This window comes from Gymnodraco acuticeps, unplaced genomic scaffold, assembly GCF_902827175.1.
Source record: "Gymnodraco acuticeps unplaced genomic scaffold, fGymAcu1.1, whole genome shotgun sequence".
Taxonomy (NCBI): Eukaryota; Metazoa; Chordata; class Actinopteri; order Perciformes; family Bathydraconidae; genus Gymnodraco; species Gymnodraco acuticeps.
In genome coordinates, this window is record NW_022991187.1 from 1509950 (window position 1) to 1526635 (window position 16686).

The following is a 16686-nucleotide window of genomic DNA, read 5'->3' on the forward strand; positions in this document are numbered from 1 at the left end:
GTAAAGATGAGCTTATATATATTTTTTATTACATTTGAATTAATTTTCAGAAATGTTTAGACATCTTAGTTAGTGCTTTGTATAAAACTCTTTGAAACAGGTCTTTGCATTCGATTTTCTTTCACATTCACTTTCAATGGTTAAGCTTTTTATTTTTCAGTGCGCGCTCTCTTGACATGCCCTACATTCTGACCACTTACCATGCGTACTGTTGTGCACCAGGGACGGGATCCCGTTCACTTTGGACATTTTCTGGGATTGCCATGTAGGTCAGATATTACTGGGCAGGGCCAAACAGAAACCCCATGGCAGGATGGGAGCTAATCTTAGCTCAGCCCTGTTTACAGAGCAGAGGGTTGCTATCAGAGACTGATCCCAGGGAACTATGTGATACCATCTTCCCCAATACCATCCTCCTAAAATCCCAGCACACTGCTTTCATTGTCACATTGCACCATATTCTTTCATAGTAAACTTTGTGTAACATTTAGACACTGAGTTACAATTAACAAATCATAACTCTACAACAGTGGTTCAAGTATTTGCAAGGGATGCTGACAACTGGAATTAAAGCTACAATGTAGGAATAATATTAGACATTTAGCAATAAGTCATTTTTTCTTTAGACAAAGAACATCTGGCAATGACTTATAGAGTATTGTATGAGGTAAATATTGCAAAAAGATTTGTTATACCCTAATATTCTTCAGTTCTGTAATGTTTTAGTGTAAGGGCATGCTTTTAGATTTTGTACTGTTTAAATTCGGATAAAACAGGAAATAACATCAAACTAGAAGTACAGAGAAACAAAACATAAAATCCAACACATCTTGATGAAAACATTTAAATTAAAAAGAAGAAAAATATATTAATAAAATGCCACAGAGACAAGGGAGAGCACAGATAACTTTGATCAAATAAGCAGAACTGATACTTTCCAGCATCATTCCTCAAGCTGTTTTCCACTCATCCGTTAATGGACTATATTTCCAGCTGTGATCATGATTAAGTTCTGCAAATCACATTGTAAAAATCTTCTATTTAATACTCACTATTCTATACCAGGCGGGGGGAAGAGGGGCAGTAGCATGCACGCACCCCGAGAGGTGGGCTGTTTCCACTGTGTTCTGACCTACACTTGATGCTTTCACCGTTTTTTGTCTGGTGCAACACTGTGTCTTTCAATCTTGTAGTTTCACACACTCCCAGCTCTCAGCGCCCCACACTGATGTTGCACACTTTGCAGCTCGGGTCTTTCTTGGCGTTGGCTGTGGTCAGACTCATGAGCTGGTGGTGCCCTCGGATCTGCTCCACGTGGCCCTGATCCAAAGACACTGGCTCAGTGAAAATCACCTCCAGGATGACGTCGATGGCGTGGCAGAACAAAGGCTCCTCCCCCGGCCTCTGAGGGGCAGTGTATGTCAGGAAGGGGTTGGAGGCCAAGTCCAGCATGGGGAGGCGGGAGCGACAGAAAGTATCGCCCTCCGAGCCAACAGGGGCCAGCACCAGCACTACGTAGTGGTAGGCTGTGTACATACAGTAGAAGTCTGCAAAGTACAGGGAGATGTTGGGGTTAAGCAGGTGTCCCGCTGGGATCAGGAAACGCTGCGGGCCGTACGGGGAGTCTTTGGGAGGGAGGCCCGTATCAAACTCTGTGCTGCAGCTGAAAAAGACTCCATGCAGTTTTCCATTGACAGGAGATCCATGACTTCCACTGATGTCTTTCAGGGCGGGACGCATCAGGCCTCCACATTCCCCTCTAAGCAAAGATATGAAAAATAAAGGGGGATTATACTTCACATTTTGGGTAAAACACTTTCTTGCTGTGGGGGTTAAAGAGAAAATGTATACCATTGTTATCCATGTGTGCTAAATGTTTAGTTACAGCAAGCAACCAGTTAGCTTAGCACAACAATTCGGAAACAAATATAACAATATCCAATCAATCAATATATCTTACAGCTAACATCGAGATACACTTGCAAGAACAGGTAGATCTTGAAAAAATCATCGTTTCTCAGATGCTGTTGCCACTAAAAATGTCTGAGCTTGTTTGTCTGATAACTTAGGGTTCAGACATCTGATGACGGAAAGACTTCACCTAGTTCAAAGATATGTAGTTAAAACAAGCAAGATGTAGAAAGGTTATGGATAATGTTGCCCAACACTCATGCGCAAATGGATTACATTGGCTTTAGAGGTGACCAAATGAAATGAACAATTACCTTGTTGTTTATACCTTCAAGTTTGAATAGGTGGCTTCTCTTTACCATTGGACAGATATATTTTCCCTTGTTTTCATTCTTAAGCTTGATAACAAACTACATGCATTAGCTTCTTATTTACTGTACAGAGGCATGAGAGCGGGTTTAATTGCTGCTGGAATTGCTTTGCGGTAATTAGGAGATAAGAAAGCACTGACCTGACAAAGTCGAAGTATTCTGGATGCTGGTTGCGATAAAACACAGAAAACTTCAACAGCCGTCCTGCAGAGCCCTTGGCCTTGTCGAGCAGCTGCTGCAGGTGCTCCATGGCGTAGTCTGCAAAGTGGATGGAAAGGAGGAGTTAAAGGTCCCCTATTATACTGTACTATCAATATATTATAGCTCTCATATATATACAAAACATGTCTCTGAAATGTTTGCCTCGAAACACCAAACAGATCATGCATTGCAGCATCCCATAATCCCCTCTGTTTCAGCCCTGTTTCAAAAGTGCTGATTCTCTGTCTGTTACTTTAGATGAAAATAAGGAGCCACTCCCCACGCCCCTCTGAGAGATATTTGGTTAAAAAGAAAACTGGTGCTTTAGGAGGAGATTCAGGTGATAAGGTGGGGGGGGGGGGGGTTACCTTGGTTGGTGATTGGCTAACGGCCCGTCTACACAGCAGCGTTAAAAAAATCTTCCAACGCCTCCAACGCTTCTCTGCCCATTCACTTTGAATGGGGTGACGTCACTTTGCCTCACTTTTCACCAAACTGCATTGCGGGGAAGCAAAGCGAAGATTTCCAGGATTTTCAGGATTCAAAAGTTGAGCAATGTTCAACTTTTGAAGCTGAGGTGGAAGCGTCAGCCAATCAAATCCCGTTTATGCAAATCTGACAGTACAAGCGCTAGCCAATCAAACCGCGTGCAAGCTGGGAGAGACATACCACAGTTCATTTCCTCATAATCCAAACGAGAAATTACGGTAGCAAATCACCCGGTTCTTTACGACCAGTAACTATTTACCGGGATACAAACCGGAGGAACCAGGCATGGAGGGAGGTGGCAGAGACAGTGGGTGAAACTGGTGGGTTTTCGCCTGTTTGGGGAGTTTATATATATATATATATATTGCTCGCATAAAAACATGGGACTTTCGGAAACAGTTCTGAATTGGTTTGAATCCTACTTAAAGGACAGAAACAACTTTGTTTCTATAGGTAAACACATCTGAGTTGACAAATATGACATGTGGGGTTCCTCAAGGCTCCATCTTGGGGCCTCTTCTCTTTAACATCTACATGCTACCACTGGCTCAGATAATGAAGAACAACAAAATAAGTTACCATAGCTATGCAGATGACACACACATTTACGTGACAATTTCACCAGGAGACTATGCTCCAATTCAAACACTGAGTAAGTGCATTGAACAAATCAATGACTGGATGTGTCAGAACTTTCTCCAATTAAACAAAGATAAAACTGAGGTAATGGTTTTTGGAGCCAAGTCAGAACGTATAAAAGTTAGCACTGAGCTTCAGTGTGCAATGTTCAAAACAACAGATAAAGCCAGAAATCTAGGTGTAGTCATGGACTCTGACCTGAGTTTCAACAGTCACATTAAAACTGTTACTAAATCAGCCTACTATCACCTAAAGAATATATCTAGGATTAAAAGACTAATGTCACAGCAGGATTTGGAAAAACTTGTCCATGCTTTTATCTTCAGTAGACTCGACTACTGCAATGGTGTCTTCACAGGTCTCACTAAAAAATCTATTAGAAAGCTGCAGCTAATTCAGAACGCTGCTGCTCGAGTCCTCACTAACACTAAGAAAGTGGATCACATCACTCCTGTTCTGAAGTCTTTACACTGGCTTCCTGTGTGTCAAAGAATAGATTTCAAAATACTGCTGCTGGTTTATAAAGCACTGAATGGTTTAGGCCCAAAATACATTTCTGACCTCCTGCTAAATTATGAACCATCCAGATCTCTCAGGTCTTCAGGGACTGGTCAGCTTTCTGTCCCCAGAGTCAGAACTAAACATGGTAAAGCAGCGTTCAGTTATTATGCTCCAAATATCTGGAACAAACTCCCAGAAACCTGCAGGTCCGCTACAACTCTGACTACTTTTAAATCCAGGCTGAAGACTTTTCTTTTTGTCGCTGCTTTTAATTGAACTATTCATATCTTAGACTGCACTGTAACTTTTATCCATGTACTTTTTTATTTTAATGTTTAATTGACTGCCATGTATTTTTTTCTTTTAATGTTTATTATATTAGCTTTTCTTTTTAATGACTGATTTTAAATGCCATTTTCTTAATCTCTTTCATTTTTTGTAAAGCACTTTGAATTGCCTTGTGTTGAAAAGTGCTATATAAATAAACTTGCCTTGCCTTGCCTTGCCTTGCATAAAATCCCCGGGGTTTTTTGCTTTGTATATCGGGGGCGGGAGATTCATGTGATTGGTTGTTGGTCCCGTTGCTCACAAAAAATCCCCAAGCTTTCAGACACGCCTACCTCCAAGATTTTCAAGATTTTTTCAAAGCTGCTGTGTGGACGGGCCTTAATGGTTACCAAGCCAAAAAATCGTTATGACATCATAAAGTGGCCAAAATCTGATCAGCTCATTTTCAGACAGGTTTTTTATATAAATGTATTCTGCCCTCGCAAGAATACTTTTCGGATTGCAGGCTTGGCAGATAGCTTAACACGGAAAAGTATTCTTGCGAGGGCAGAATAGTAAAAAGACACCCACGCCTGTAGGATTTGCCACAGAAGATGGGATACCAGTAGACACAACCGCATTCTTCTGTCATCAAAGCTACAGTCTACATGATGGCAGACAACAATGATGAGTGGGAAACACGATCACAATGCTCCAACACCTCACGTTCAAGCCGCACAGGCCCGGACTGGCCATCGGGAGGACCGGGAGGTTTCCCGATGGCCAGGCCTGCTAAGTGGCCTGCTGGCTTGAGGATTTTTTTTTTCATGTAGGCCTATGTATTGTGAACGCAACGCTGCGCAAATGTGGGTCTGACTCTGCCTCACAGAGGGTGACTGGCTGTTTACATGATGTGGCCTGCCGACATGGCCACTTTCATACAGATCATACTAATGCCCTTGATTGGTCTCTGTGTGTCATTCAAGCTCGGGAGGGTGTGTTAAGTGTGGCACGAGCGAGTGAGATAAAGCGCGCGCACCGGTTACGTGTATTGTTGTTGTTAGCATCTGGTGCTAGCTAGCTGCGCTAACGGATATAAGGAGCTTTTTCAACAACAAGGTGGAGGAGAGTCCTCTCCTGTCAGACTGAGAGGCTGATAACTACAGCTCAGGTGAGGTAAAGGACTCTGAGTGTTTAGATAGTTAACTTAGTCTAAGTACTCAGTGGGTCTCAAACGGTTTGGTCACCATTTATGTATGCTCTTCTTGGCGTTATGTATAACGCCAAGAAGAGTAGCATCATGATTGTGCGAAGTAAAGAGGATAAAAAGGCTGTATTTCCTAATTGTATTCTCAGTAGCAACATTCTACTTGTGTGCAGTGAGATGAAGTACCAACCTTGGTCATTATATTTCTGATGATCTCACAGATGACAAAGACATCCATAGACAACGCTGCAAACTGTATGCACAGGCAAACATATTAATGCGGAAGTTTCACAAGTGCTCTGTAGATGTCAAGGTATCACTTTTTAAAGCTTTCTGTTGTACACGGCTCACCTGTGGAGTAACTACAAGGCTAGAAGCATGCAAAAACTAAAAGTTGCATACAATGATGGTTTACGGTTGCTGCTGAGGGTACCAAGATGGCACAGTGCCAGCCAGCTGTTTGTTAACTTGGGGGTACCTACTTGTCAAGCCCTTTTAAGAAAGTTAATGTACAAATGCATGTGTCGCCTCGGACAATCATGTTATCTCGATTTTAATTAACCCTGTGAAGAGTTCTACCCGGTTCTCTTCCATGATTTGGAGACATTGGCGCAACAGCCTCTACAGACAGTGAGCATACGTGGCTAGCTGTGATTGGACTGATTTTAGGTTTTTATCTGTTTGTTTTTATCTGTTTTGTGTTTAGCTTTTTATCTTATTTATTGATGTGTGTTTTGTCTTTTCGTATGTGATATGGACCTTGAGTCTGGAATAAAGATTGGAAATTATGTAAACACATATTTCCATTTGAGGGGGAAGTGATTAGTAAAATAAGCGTGAATAATAATTTAAAAAAACGTTAACTAGGTAAAAAAAGGTAAGATAAACTATTAAAACTTGTTGAGAGCTAAAACTAGTCTTTGCTTCTGCCTCAAAGAGGAGCAGGGGGAGAGGAGGGAGACAGGTGAGGCTGATTCAGGAGCACAGACACACTCACAACTATAAATGAACCAAAAATAAATAAATAAACAACTTTCAATGTTTTTTCATATTGGATATGGTATGTTATTGGTTATGGCCATGTTTTTATGATTTTATGATTATTTAAATGTATACAGTTATGTTTCATATGGGTGTCTCTTTATTTCCCCCTCAAAGTGCACCAGATTGATGCATTTAAGTCCAACATTTAAAAAAAAAAAAATCCTACCTGCCCCCGGACCCCCCTATAGGATTTGAGGTCCACCCCCACTTAAAATATGTTCACATAGGTTCCTAAATAGATTTGCACATTTTTTTTAAATAGTAACCCATGTCCATATGTTTATTTTTGGGTAGTAGATTTGGGGCTATCACTATGGGCAGCAACGCTGTAAAAGTTGACAAATAAATCCAGCAAAATGGCACAAAAAACTGGTAGTGGCCTGGCTGGGTGTCTAATTCCCGGCCTGACTTATTGTCCCAGTCCGGCCCTGAAGCCGCATGTCCTCAGTCAACACCATGGCAGCTAGAGCTCATGCAAAAGCAGAGGCTGCACGTGTCCAGGCCTCTTTTGCACAAAGAGAAGCTGACATGATTAAAGCACAGGCATCTATTGATGCTGAAGCTACAAGAAAGAAAGCGGAGCTTAAAGCTAGTCTCAACACATTGCGGCTAGAAAATGCTGCTGCAGTTGCCATCGCTGAAGCTGACGTTCTCGAAGCAGCTGCTGAGGATGCATATGGAGATTCAGATCGTGCAAGCCTAAAGAGTGCGTACACTGAGTGGTACAAGGGGAATCCAGCACCTGACTCTCACCAAGACTCAAAGCCGCAACAACCCATACCCACACCGGGGCGCCAGCACGCAATGGACGACGGTGAGGAAGCTAAAGGCTACATGGGAAGAGGTGCTGTACAGCCACGTGGGGTCATTGAAGGTGGATTTCCTAAACTACCTGCTCAACATGCACACAATCAGGAGCGAGATGCCAGCCAGATAAATAGCCCTGCTGAAGGTCCATCCAGAAACATCTACAGTCATCATGAGCAGTCACACGCAGCAAGACCATCCAGTCATGTTCAGCAACCTGCTCAGCCACATGCAGATGTTTCACCCAGAGCCAATGAGTCTCATTCATCAGCTACAGCAGATTTGGCCAAGTATTTAATACGTCGGGAAATGGTTAGCTCCGGGCTATTGGAGTTTGATGACCAGCCGGAAAACGATTGGGCCTGGAAAGCATCATTCCTCAGTTCCACAGAGGGCTTGAACCTGTCATCAAGAGAAGAGCTGACCTCCTGTGTAAATGGCTTGGACCGAAATCCTTTGAACATGCAAAGAGAATCAGATCGGTTCACATCCATAATGCGGAAGCAGGTGTCAATATGCTATGGCAAAGGTTGGAAGATTGTTATGGGTCACCTGAAGCAATAGAAAATGCACTCCTTAAAAAAGTTGATGATTTCCCAAAAATCAACAACAGAGAAAATCAAAAGTTAAGGGAGCTGGGAGACATTCTTCTGGAGCTTGAAGCTGCCAAGACAGATGGATTTCTATCTGGTCTGAGCTACCTAGACACATCCCGTGGCATCACTCCCATCGTCCAAAAGCTGCCATATTCCCTGCATGGCAAGTGGGTCTCTCTAGCATCACGTTACAAAGAAACACACAGAGTATCGTATCCACCATTCTTCATCTTTGCAAAGTATGTTTGTGACCAGGCCAAGATACTCAATGATCCAAGCTTTGCCCAGCTCACAGGTGGTCCGAGTATAAGCAAGATTGAGGAGCCTTTCAAACCCAACATGAGAACGCCACTCTCTGTAAGGAGGACAGAGGTCTCAGCAAACTTTGATAACAGCTATGAAAGCTCAGCAGCAAAAAGAGCTGTCGACCCAGATAAGCAATGTCCACTCCACCACAAACCACACCCTCTCAGGAATTGCCGTGGTTTCAGGTATACATCTCTGGATGAGAGAAAAGCCTATCTTAAGGATTCAAACATTTGCTTTAGGTGCTGTGCATCAACCAGCCATCAAATCAAAGACTGTGACAAAAAGGTTCAGTGCAGAGAGTGCAACAGTGACCGCCACCCTACTGCACTACATCCAGGACCGGCTCCATGGACAACAGGGGCCGCCGTAACCTCAAGATATCAAGGCGGGGAGCAAGACGAATCTTCTCCTTTCGCTGTCACGTCAAAATGCACTGACATCTGTGGGACTGAAGTAAAGCCAAGATCATGCACCAAGATTTGTTTAGTGAGAGTGTATCCAGCAGGCCAGAGAGAGAGAGCTGTCAAAATGTATGTTGTCCTAGATGAGCAGGGCAATAAGTCCTTGGCAAAAACAAAGTTTTTTGAACTCTTTGATGTTAATCATGACACAGCATCCTATACACTGAATACATGTTCAGGAGTCTTTGAAACCTCAGGGCGACGAGCAAACAATTACATAATGGAGGCATTGGATGGCAAAACGTGTATTTCACTTCCCACTCTAATCGAATGTGATATGGTCCCAGATGACAAATCTGAAATTCCCACGCCTGAGATCGCAAAACACTACACACATCTCAACCGGGTTGAGGACAAGATCCCTGCACTAGATTCTACGGCAGACATTCTCATACTGCTTGGCCGAGATATACCACAGGCACATAAAGTTCGGGAGCTGTGCAATGGACCCCACAACGCCCCATATGCTCAACGCCTCGACCTAGGTTGGGTGATCATAGGAGAAGTCTGTCTTGGAAAAACCCACAAACTAGACAGCGTCAATGTCTTCAGGACAAACGTGCTGAGTAATGGACGTACATCTCTTTTTGACCCTTGCATTAACAATCTGCACATCAAAGAGCGAGTGGACACAACTCTCCAACACCCTGTCCTGCCGGGGGTCCTGCCAACCCTATGTCCTGTTCCGTCGGGGGTCCTGCAAACTCCTGTCCCGTCGGGGGTCCTGCCTACACATGTCCCTCCGACACGGGTTACTGTCCCGCCGACTCCTGTCCCACCGACAACGGTTATGGTCACGCCTACTCCGAAACCTGTCCCGTCCGGGGTCTTACCGTCTCCCGATCCCAGTACTCCTGCACCTCCGGCGATCCAGCGGACTCTGGAGGGGTCCCATCGCGGCCTACGCCACCCTCCTGCCCGTCCTCCGGAACTGTCCCGTCGCCGCCTTCCTGCCCGTCCTCCAGAGCTGTCCCACATTGGCGACAAGAATACCTTGCAACACTACAACCAAGAAGAAAATGGCAAGCAGATAAGCCTATCTTTGCAAATCGGAGACGTTGTGCTTCTGAAGGACGGACAGGTCAAAAGGAACGAATAGCCTACTAGACTTATAGTAAATACCTTTCCTGGTCAAGACAACAGGGTCCGTAAAGTGGAAGTACGGGTGATTAAAGAAGGTTCTCCCAGGGTGTATTCAAGACCAGTCTCTGAAGTTGTTCTCCTTCTCAAAGGGACTTAGTGGTACATTATACCAAGCGGGGAGTGTGCTGCCCCTTTAAGAGGGTCTGCAAAGGGTTTTGGGTTTTGCACTGGGTGTCCATAAATGCTTGCCGTAGTTTCCTGTTTCTGTCTGTCTATGGAGCACATGGGTTGTTTCCATGGATGTATAATAAGAACTGGATACAGCGTGGGAGGCGGGGCCTCATTCATTCCTATGAGAGTTGCTCATTAGCGCATGATGATAAAATGGCCCAACTTTTGAGAGAGTGAAACGTCACAGATTACCCGGCATGCCTGAGAAGTACCCGTATGTGCACTCATAGAGCATGCGCAACTTTAACCAAAATGCGCGTTCACATCAAGCACGTCAATTTGCGTACACGTAACAGCACCGTGCGTTCATGACAGCATGGTAATGGTGTATGGTAATAATTGTTATTATGATGGATTTGATATTAACGAGGCGGCAGTTAGCAGCTAGCGGCTAGCTAGTAATTATGCTAATGTGAACATCAATCGTTATGTACTTATATTACGCTGTAACAGGATTTAGTGATATCCAACAGAGCTTCATTTAGCATGAAAGAATTATTGCACTGTATATATATATATAGTGCAATAAGCTTCTTAGTGCAATAATAAACTACAGGGACGTTAATCTAACGTCGGTAATATTAACTTTATTATAACATCTACGGTACAAGATTTACATCATACAGCCCATGTAGTATAATATTTTACAAATGATAAATTAGTTTACAGCAAACATGTGCAATATATCCATTATTACAGCTCCGTGGGATGGCAGTAAGGCGATATGGGTCCGTTCTTATTGTGCATCCATGGGTAAAGATAAACGCATGTAGTGCTGAACACGTAACATGAACGTGCCGGGCGGTGCGGTCCCGTGGGTTAGATGCGCGTTCATAATGCAGAGGGAAATAACTCTCAGAATAACGTTATTAGCACATTTTTACAACTTGAGGAACAAAGTTTTTATAAGGGCTATACAAGTGTTCATACTGGGTTGTTTATTTTGTTTAAAAAAAATTATCCAACGAGTTACAGACCACTCTTTCCCAATGTAAGTCAATGGGAAAAAGTGTTTCCGGGCCCAGCAACCTAAAGGAGGTGTAGTACCGCCGTTTGACCAGCACGAATATTCTCATCAGACTCCAGCGCACTTCCTGGGGGCTTGGTTGTTTCCTGCCAACAAAATCCTTGCTCAAATCCTAGGGTCTTTATGTCTGTAAGTACCATTCCATATATTGTCCGTGTATACTTAGTTGCACATTTGAATTGATTATATGCAAACATGAAGAACAATGAATGATGCTAAACTTGTTAGCCTGTGAACAGCAGTGGAAATGTTTGTAGCATTTATGCTAACAGGTACTCTGTTGTTTGGAATGTTTGTTTTAGTCTAGTTTCTTTGTTTATTTAGTGTTTAATGTGACAACGTCTCATGACTTTGGGTTTGTTTTTATTTCAGTTTTACAAAAATGGAAATGAAAAATGGAAAGGAAAATGGAACTTAATCAGTAAACATCCAAAACTGAGCTGCTGTCTCCTGGGTGTTTATTTCCGTGTTAAGCTATCTGCCAAGCCTGCAATCCGAAAAGTATTCTTGCGAGGGCAGAATAAAATGGATCAGGACAAAAAGAGAGAGAATCTTTGTTCCTGAAACTTTCAGAGTCTCTTTACACAGAGGGGACACATGCTGATGTAGAAGAGACATGAATGAATGAATTTTGCATAATAGGTGACCGTTAAGTAAAATGCTAATGACCTTCAATGCCTCCCATACTCTTTATAGTACATGTTACTATAGCTGTCAGATTTAGTTTGTCATACCCCCGGTGCAGAACTCCACCACCTGGCTCCACTCGGACACCAGGTAGTCACCGTCCGCCTGTCGGACAGCAGTTTGGACAGCAACACAGTACTCTGTCCGCGGGCTGAGGAACCAGTGCCCCCTCACTGCCATGGGGAGGGGCACGGCCTTGGCCACCAGCTTGGTTGGCACATCCTGGAGGACAAAACAGGGAGGGAGTCGACATCAGAGACAGGATGCAAGGCTAGAACAGGTTGTTGTGTGTTTCATTTACATATCAAACAAAACAATGTAAATGCAATTGTTAGGTGAGCCATTCCCCTACATAAACTTTGCCTTATTAGCAGGATTTTCACCTTCAAGCACAAGCTGCTGTAACTAGGAGACATCTCATCAAATCGACAGCTTTGTTTTGTCCAAGGCCAATAGCTAATTACTGAATGCTCAGAGGCCCATATATCCATGGCAACATCTCTGATGCAAGTTTGTTTGTTTCAGTTTGTGTATCGGAGAGAGAGCTTATCCTGCAGACAGGAACAACTCACACTCGTACCCCTGCCTTGACTTCATAAAAGCACTTTTTTAAAGACGATTGATTTGCCAGCTGCAAGAAATGGGTCAGAATTACAGTCAGCAGTGTGTATCTTAAACAAAGAGAGATTATGAAGGGCTTCCGCTAGAGGAGTTATATTTAGACACAGGATTGTGTGAAAAAAAAGGTCAAATCTTTCCTACAGCAATATTTAATATAGAGAGATAGAGCTTTGTGAGGCTGTATACTAATTGCTAACATCAAAATGCTAACATGCTCACAATGGAAATGTTAAGATGCTTACTATAGTAGGTCTAATGTTTACAGTTTTCATCACCTTAGCTTAGCAAGTTAGCATGCTTATATTTGCTAATTACCAACCAACTCACAGTACAGTTGAAGCTAATGTGCTATTAGTTCTGCAGGTAGGAAACACTAATATTGATCATGGCACACATTTAAAAGTCAACAGATTAACCAAATATTCTGGGAAACACAGTGTCTTTACAACATTGCATCAAATAGTTTGAGATATTTTATGTGGACCAAAGTTATGGACCAAGTACCCAACCAACAAACAGAACACATTTGCTTAAAATTACATTTTTAACATGTGCAAATCCCATGAAAATATATGTTTTAGGCCTATGTTAGAGATGTGGGGAAGAATAGCACTGAATGCTGAACTAATTGAATTCACTGCTGGAAGTGAACAGACAAATATACAAATATGTTTGTAAAGAGACAAGCCATTACATTGTTGCCTCATGTCTGCGGTGCTTTTTTAGCATGAAAACTGTTCGGTGCTGGAGAGGAATTTGTCAGTTTTTGTCCACTTTAAAAGGAAGCAATGTGAGTCATTGGCCCGAAGCTGTTGACTGCACTTTTCTTTTTTTTCCCGTCTGTATTGGAACTGGAAGTGACTCAAAGTGCGCAAGTGCTGTTTTCTGTGTTCACACTAATGCAGAATATCGTAAGCCAGTTAGACCCATCTGTTAACCCAGCTAGACCTCTACAAAATGGACATTTGGACCAAAGGGCATACAGTGAGCCTTCAAGGAAGCCTTCTGTCACCAATCCTATACAAATGGATTAATGTGAATCTGAAATATGAATGTACACAGCTTAGCAGGACACACATTGATTGGATTGACATGAAAAGGACGGAGGAAGGTACATAAGGTCAGACCCTGTGTTTGAAGCGGTTGGGGTCCCGGCTCTCTTTGCGGCTGAGGTCGATGAAGAAGTGTGTGGACCTGGCACTGTCCTCGGGGGTTATGTCCCACATGATGCGGAAGGAGTCACAGGTCACCTCACAAATCTGGATATTGCAGGGGGTTGCGAGAGGAGCGTCCATTTTTGTTATCTGCCATTAAAACCAGAGAGATAAAAAGGACCAGAGGATAATCACTGTAATACCCGTGCTGGAGAACATCTGCTTAAAGAGATTAAAACACATGACTTAGAGTTACAAACTGGACATTGTACAACAGTTAAGAAACACCACATCTGAATTTCCCTCTGACAGAATCCAATTAACCTTTCATTTAGGGATCTGTGTCTTGATTATTTATTCACTGTCCTGCTCTTTTCTCCCTCCTCCTTTCCCCTTCTCCTCGCCCTCAACTGACATTTCCCATTATTACACAACTCGATACACTTGATTGACTGGCCTCTGCTTTCCCCTGTGCGTTTCACAATCCATCTACAGCAGTCTCCGAGCAACCAGGCGTCCTCAGCCTCCCTCAATCTTCTCCTGTGATTCTCAGGGAAGGGGGTCACATACAAAAACACTGCAGCACCTGTCAGCTACAATTTAAACTGAGGGTCACTTTTTAAACACTTATGCCTCCTGGCTGAAGTGCACTCCCCCAAAACAGCTGAGTGAAGTGAACTCCTTGCAGCTCGAGGGAAATCTACCAGCTTTTATAATGTTATGGCAGAAACAGGGGAGGCTTAAGTAGGGAACAGCAGCAGGTGATTTATGATCATATTTCCTTTAGTTGCCCATCAGTGTTGCGATCCAGGCTGCTGCACATAGCCTTGAGTGAGTCTCACACTGGGTGCAAATGGTTGGTCGGCCTGTGTGTGCCTGCGTTTGATTAGCTGTCACCATCCCTCTCATAAACTGGAGTTAAATCTCTGCAACATGTGCACAATGGTCATTTTCTCTTGCCCTTAGCCTTAGTACACATTCCTTCCTGCGTAGTTTGCTTGTAATTTGCATCCATCTTAAATGTGTTATCATAAGCTCCTCCTAGCTGACTACTAGTAGTAAAAGACTCTCCAGCATTTCACAACCAGCGTAGCTCATTGTTGTTATCTTCCTGAGCATATGCTAAATCACAAATGTGCCTAAAAATAACCCTTTGTAAAAAAAAATCTTTGTGTTGCCTGCCGCTGTGTCATTGTCTGACTTTGAGGTCTTCTAAGGTGTTTGATGGACAGGCTGCAGGAGCTCATTAAAGCCTGTGAACTGTGAAATGTGTGCAGCAGCTCGTTCACACAGGGACCAGAGCAGAGAGCAGTGGCATCACGCATGTGTGTTTTCACGCGTTAGCTTTCCAGCTGCTGTTCTCGTTTCTAACCACGGTGTATTTTCCACAGAACTGGGGCAAGATGAGATTCTAGGACAAGTCATCAAAGCCCCCATGTCTCTGTATGTGTGCCACTTTTACATCCAACACATGTGCACACAGTTCAAACGCAGGTTTCCATATCATTCACACACAATCCCATTACCCTGATTTATAAATCAGCCAGTATAAACACTTGTGAGCCAATTATCTCTGCTGCAGCTCTGATTGCTGTGTTCGTTTGGGCTGTTAGAGCTCAGTCAGAACCTCACACTCGCTGAAAACTAGTTGTTATCTCTTTGAGACATGCAGCCTCATGAAAGAAGCTGCTGCATTCATGCACAGTGAGCAGGGCACCGAACGCTTCAAAGTCATTTATTTTTCTCCAAGGAGTTATTTACTCATTTAGATGGGAGAAAGGAAGAGCTCAATTTTCTCTAGTTATTAACTAAAGGGGGTGAAATGGAAACTACAGAGAATGAAACACTGAGCAATATGATGTGAAGTTAATTAAGAAAGCTTTCAAACTCAGATATTGTGTGACTAATACAATTTAAGGCGCTGTACCCCCCCCCCCCCCCCTTGCACAATTAAACCAAGCATTAACATTTAAAAATGACACGACTCAGTCAATGCTGCTGCTTGAAATATCCACACAGCCTTGTATGAGATGGGGTGTAACAAATGTACAACGTTCACAATAAATGTCATTAAAGAAAAGCATGTGTGCATTAATGGATATAAAACTCTAACACCACAACCACTGCATTCTTCTGACTTAATGTCTATTATCCCTGAGTGATGCACAAATGAACTACTGATGTACACAACTTCATGGGAGTATAGCATAATAGATCTATTTTGAGAGCACTACACGCATCTATATGTAGACTGATTTAGAGGAATTCCTTACTTGTATGAGGCTCAAATTAGTGATGGGAGAAGATTACAGCCAGGCAGAAATCTATCTTCTTTTCTTCTTGCCTCCTCTGCTGCAGTCGATGCATAGATCTCCCAGGAAAACTGATTAGGAGGTGAAACGAACACACTAGCTTCTCTCTCAGCCTGTTTCCCTCTCCTCTGTCACACACAAACACTCTAACCTCCTCCCCTCCCCACCTCTCTCTCTCACTCCCCCTCCTCCCGGTCTCGTTTTCGCTCTGGGCTATTGAGGATGATGTTTACTTGGTTCCTATTTGCAGCCACACCGGATGAATTAAAGCCTAAGCGAAGCAATAGATGAGAGTTTTCCAACTGGAGTGTGACCACAGTGAGACACTCAGTCGACCTTGTCAGCATCGTGCCAGTCAGACACAACACATCAGTCTGCAGTAAGCCAGCCTTGAGGCTCAAAATACACACACACACACACACACACACACACACACACACACACACACACACACACACACACACACACACACACACACACACACACACACACACACACACACAACAAATAGTGAGTTCTGTTCACATGTGGCTGAAATTGTTTTATAAATGAGCCCCTTTTTTTGCCTTATACATTTTTTTTTAATATTGCATGCTCACAGGATATCGTGCTCATTCACTTGTATGTGTTATTGTTGTCGTTTTTGTTATACATTTACTGTTATTTATGACAAAAAAACAACAGTATAAATAGTTTCTGGTTGGTCTGGATCAACAGGACAATTTAAGACGTATGCAGAATCATGACAAACATATTTCACTATTTTAT

General features: G+C 43.1%; 1 protein-coding gene across 4 annotated transcripts; it reads right to left on the reverse strand.

Annotated features, from left to right (window-relative positions):
• Positions 1 to 7: 7 nt before the first annotated feature.
• LOC117561105 (phytanoyl-CoA hydroxylase-interacting protein) lies at positions 8 to 16039 on the reverse strand. Of its 4 annotated transcripts, XM_034238355.1 has the most exons (5): positions 15880 to 16039; positions 13580 to 13756; positions 11879 to 12053; positions 2423 to 2540; positions 8 to 1759 (listed from the first exon to the last, which is right to left on the reverse strand). In XM_034238355.1, exons 2-5 carry the CDS (start codon positions 13745 to 13747, stop codon positions 1213 to 1215), a joined length of 1008 nt encoding a protein of 335 aa, XP_034094246.1. In that variant the 5' UTR covers positions 13748 to 13756; positions 15880 to 16039; the 3' UTR covers positions 8 to 1212. The 4 variants fall into 4 exon arrangements, with proteins under 4 accessions (XP_034094246.1, XP_034094248.1, XP_034094249.1 ...); XM_034238357.1 differs by lacking the exons at positions 13580 to 13756; positions 15880 to 16039 and adding an exon at positions 9637 to 9805 and having other exon boundaries at positions 11879 to 12021; XM_034238358.1 differs by lacking the exons at positions 11879 to 12053; positions 13580 to 13756; positions 15880 to 16039 and adding exons at positions 9637 to 9805; positions 9926 to 10226.
• Positions 16040 to 16686: the final 647 nt, after the last annotated feature.